The sequence below is a fragment of the Octopus bimaculoides genome, chromosome 25 (genome assembly GCF_001194135.2).
Source record: "Octopus bimaculoides isolate UCB-OBI-ISO-001 chromosome 25, ASM119413v2, whole genome shotgun sequence".
NCBI lineage: Eukaryota > Metazoa > Mollusca > Cephalopoda > Octopoda > Octopodidae > Octopus > Octopus bimaculoides.
This window is the reverse complement of record NC_069005.1, coordinates 32,472,242-32,476,710: the sequence shown is the minus strand read 5'-3', so window position 1 is coordinate 32,476,710 and position 4,469 is coordinate 32,472,242. Positions and strand designations below refer to the sequence as shown.

At 38.1% G+C, this 4,469-nt stretch overlaps 1 protein-coding gene across 1 annotated transcript in view; it reads right to left on the bottom strand.

The window, feature by feature from the left end:
• Nucleotides 1-3,294: 3,294 nt before the first annotated feature.
• Nucleotides 3,295-4,469, bottom strand: part of LOC106870666 (uncharacterized) — a 22,973-nt gene continuing 21,798 nt past the window's right edge. The window contains exon 18 of the mRNA XM_052976661.1: nt 3,295-3,309. Coding sequence (XP_052832621.1) covers nt 3,295-3,309 — 15 coding nt within the window. The remainder of the gene's footprint in view (nt 3,310-4,469) is intronic.

Below are 4,469 nucleotides of genomic sequence, written 5' to 3'. Positions count from 1 at the left end.
CTAGGTGGCTCTGCTGAATTCACGGTTCGAATATATAGATTTCAAAGTGACACACAGACACTGATCTACTTCTATATATATATATATATATATATATATATAAATATTTTTTTTTTCCCATTCATTTTCCACTATTTACGTGGGTTGGCCAGGTCTTCCCATCACAGCACCTTACCACTTGTTGCTGAGCTTTGTCATCTCACTTCTAAGGTCCAAACATCCTGAGATTACCCTTCACCATTTCTTCCCTTGTCTTTCATAGTCTTCCCCCTCCGCAGGTTCTTCCATTTGTATCACATGACACTTTAGCCAATCACATTCTTCCACAGACATCACATGTCCATTCCTATCCCACTACATCTGATTCCTTTTATTCTCAGTTTTATCTGGTATCCTAGATACCAAAAGTATCATATTTTTTCTAAGGAGCCCATTGAGCATTTTGAGAGAACTCGTGAATACCCTAACTGCTAATTAACCCAACCAATTATATATCGTCATGGCCTTACCACCTGAGGGCTTCTCTCCCATAACAGGTGATTCCTCTTATGCCCATTTCTTGTTCTCACCTCATTTGTATTCTGTCATCCAGATACATTAATATTATATACCCAGCAAAGTATGATTACCTCGTTTCTTTTCAGCTTTATGCATCTTCTGCATTCAATATCCACGTTTCCATTACCAAGTATCATGCTCTCTATCTTTCATTTGGTGAGAGATTTGTTTTGTTGCCTGCAGAGGTAATAGCTCTCTGAGCTTTTTCTTTTCTATCGTGTTCTTACTCTAGCTACTACACTCACAAAATAATCTCCGTCATTGCTCATTTGGTTGCTAACACTGAAGATACTTTCAGTTACTTCTACAAAACTCTGAACTTTAAAGAGGATTTCACGTATGTTTTTACTCTCAATTACTTAAGCCCATAGCATTCAGCTTACCCTATCAAATGTTATCCTCATTTATTCACATGGTTTTGAATTAATCGTGCATTATCTTGTAGCTTTGAGACTTCAGTGATGTGATTGTTTATTTTCAGAGTGACAATGTAGGATATGTGTGAGAGGCCAGATCTAGCCAGTTTAACATAAAATGTGTATTTAAGCCAGTTAGGGCTGGATTAAATGCTAATTACCCCAACAGTGGATGTTCTAGTCAAAATCCTCACACCAGTTTATCAAATATTAATTCTGGTTGGTTGATATTTATTAACAAAGCCTTTCAGTATTATTTCAAAGAGAAACACAATGAGGTGGATGATGGTTAGTAGAGTACCAGGTAAAAAAAAAATATGTTGTGTGTGATATCTCAAGATCAAATCCTGCTAAGGTCAATTATTATTTTTTTTTTTTTGTCCTTTTTTTTTTTCCACCTTTCTAGTCCAATACAAGATTTTACCACTCTGAGTTTAAATTCTGCCAAAGTCAACTTTACTCTTCATCCTTTAGGATCAATAATGTAAGTACTTGCTGAATCCTGGGGGGATGATGTGATCGACTTTCTCTCTCCTCCAAAATTTCAGGCCTTGTGTCTATTGTAAAAAGGATTATTGTTATTATTATTATTATTATTGGTAAAATTGGTAAAGCATTGGGCAAAATATGTTTCCTTATTGAGTTCTCTATTGTGAGTTTGATTCCTGCTGAGACTAGCCTTTCAGTGGCCCTTAAAACATTTGCCAATCCAGTCCAGTCCTTCCCAACGCCAACCACTTTACAGGGTCTGTTGGGTGTTTTCACGCTGCACTAACGATAAGCAAACAACAGCAGCAGCAATAATAATGATAATATTCCTTTCTGCTATAAGAACAAGGCCTGAAATTTTTAGGGAGGGGGTCTCATAGATTACATCAACCCAAGTGCTTGACTAGTACTTAATTTATTGACCCCGAAAAGATGAAAGGTGAAGTTGACCTTGGTGGAATTTGAACTCTGGATGCAAAGACGGATGAAATGCTGGGCCCCTTCATTCGAATTCTTGAGTTCCTTCATCACAACATACTGACTTACTTCCCCTTGATCATTTTTCCATGTTTAAAGATTTAGATGTGACATTCTTGTCTTTCTGCTTTTGATTTCTGTTCAGAAAGAAAAACTTTATTTAATGCACTAATTATTGTTCTTGAAAAGAACACAAACTCAAAGACGGTTATCATCTTCTTTGGTGAACTTCTTGTTTCTCTTCCTTGCGCCCCACCACCACCACTACCACCAACTTGAAAGCTTTAAACTTAATTAAAAATATTTCAATATTTAAGGTTTTTTTTTGTTTTTTTTTCGAGTTTAATTGAAACAGAATTCCATTTTCTGTTGAGTTTTTTTTTATGGACAAAATACTCAGTAAAAAAAAAAATGAATTTAATAACTTCCATATTTTTATTTTTAGTTTTTGCATAAATTCAAAAAAAAAAAGGCAAGTGATTTTGAAATCTGTAATTCTCATTTGATATTAAATATGTGAGCAGCGGATTTCGGCCGAAGCTTTAAGGTGAACAGTCCTGAAGGTATTGCTGTATATACATCCTTTTGTTGTTTATCACAGAGGGCTCTGGTTCTGAAAAAAGAAAGATGATAAATGAACCCTCTTCATGCAGTTTGTAAATAGAACGGAGGGTCGATTCCTTGACACCAAACTTGCGGCTCATAGCAGTGAAACTTCTACTGTCAAGTAGTGATCTACCTCTCCCTGTAGACAATACACTTGTCTGTCGTTTGTAAGGAAAAAGCATCCTCATACTTTTCATCCAGCTGTAGAAACTCTGCCAAATCAGATTGGAGCCTGGTGTCGCCTCCTGGCCCACCAGTCCTCAGTCAAATCGTCCAACCCATGCTAGCATGGAAAGCGGACGTTATACAACAATGATGAGGATGATGATGAAGTATGTAAATCCGTATAAAAAGTGTATTCTGGGTAGCTGAGCATCATGGGTGGTTGCTGGGGTGTGTTTTTGTGGTATAAGCAGACTCTTTGGCTGATCGCAGAGTCATGTTATCACAGATCAATTTGTGATAAACCGTGATAAGCATAACATGGTTCTCAACTGAGCGTACCATGTTATCCCAGATTAGTGATTAATGAATCAGCAATAAACGAGGATAGGCGTAATCACTAAATCCAAATTCTGTTGCTGGTCATTTGTTTGTCTCTGAAGATCGTTAAAGAAGAAAAAAAAATATACGTACCAGTTATATACTGAGGTGGATGTAATTGATTATATCCAATTCGAAGCAAATGTTATGACCTTGTGATTATACAACAAATCAATATTTGATAACAGACATAACATTGAATATTTTAACATAATCCAAACTGCAGAAGGAAAAAAAAAAAGTGTACCAAAATATTTGAAATAAAAATGAAAATAATATTAAAAAAAAAAAATTAATTGATTAATTATAATAAAATTTTCTTTAAAAAAATCTATTGAGTTAGTTGTTTTCATTTGTGATTTCACTACTATAAAATTTACTATCAGATTATTGTTGTGGCACTCCGTCTCGTTTTCGACGATAAGGGTTCCAGCTGATCTGATCAACGAAACAGCCTGCTCATGATATTTAACGTGCAAGTGGCTGAGCGCTCCACAGACACGTATACCCTTAACGTAGTTTTCAGGGAGATTCAGTGTGACACAGAGTGCGACAAGACTGACCCTTTGAAATACAAGCACAACAGGAAGAAAGAGTGAGAGAAAGTTGTGGAGAAAGAGTACAGCAGGGTTCACCCCTGTGCTGGAGCCTCGTGGAGCTTTAGGTGTTTTCGCTCAATAAACACTCACAACGCCCGGTCTGAGAATCGAAACCGTGATCCTATGACCGTGAGTCCACTGCCGTAACCACTGGACCATTGCGCCTCCACACCAGATTATAAATGATGCTGAAAGGAGACCCAATTAGTTTGAAACTTGGATTGTTCACGTCAGACCTGAGCTCTGAAATCATCATGGCTGATGCCATTGCTGTTTGAGTGGCACCCGTGCCCATGGAATGTACAAAGTACCTTTCAAGTATTGGGCCTCATGGAGGCAGTGACAGGTCACCAAGACTTTTGGCCATATATTGTGCTTGTAAGGTGGAGAGCTGGCATAAACGTTAGCACGCCAGGCGAAATACTTAGAAGCATTTCGTCTATCTTAACGCTCTGAGTTCAAATTCTGCCGAGGTCAACTTTGCTTTTCATCCTTTCAGGGTCGATAAATTAAGTAGCAGTTGTGTACTGGGGTCGATCTAATCAACTGCCCCCCTCCTGCAAAATTTAGGGCCTTGTGCCTAGAGTGGAAAAGAATACACTGTGCTTGTGTAAACCTGTCAAGCCAAGTGAGATTGTAGTCACGGCTGATGTGTCTTTGTGTGTGTGTGCGAGCGTGCATGTGTGTGTTTGTGCGAGCGTGTGCGTGTGTGCGTGCGTGTATGTGTGTGCACGCGTGTGTGTATGTGTATGCGTGTGCATGTGCGTGTTGTTGCTAATCT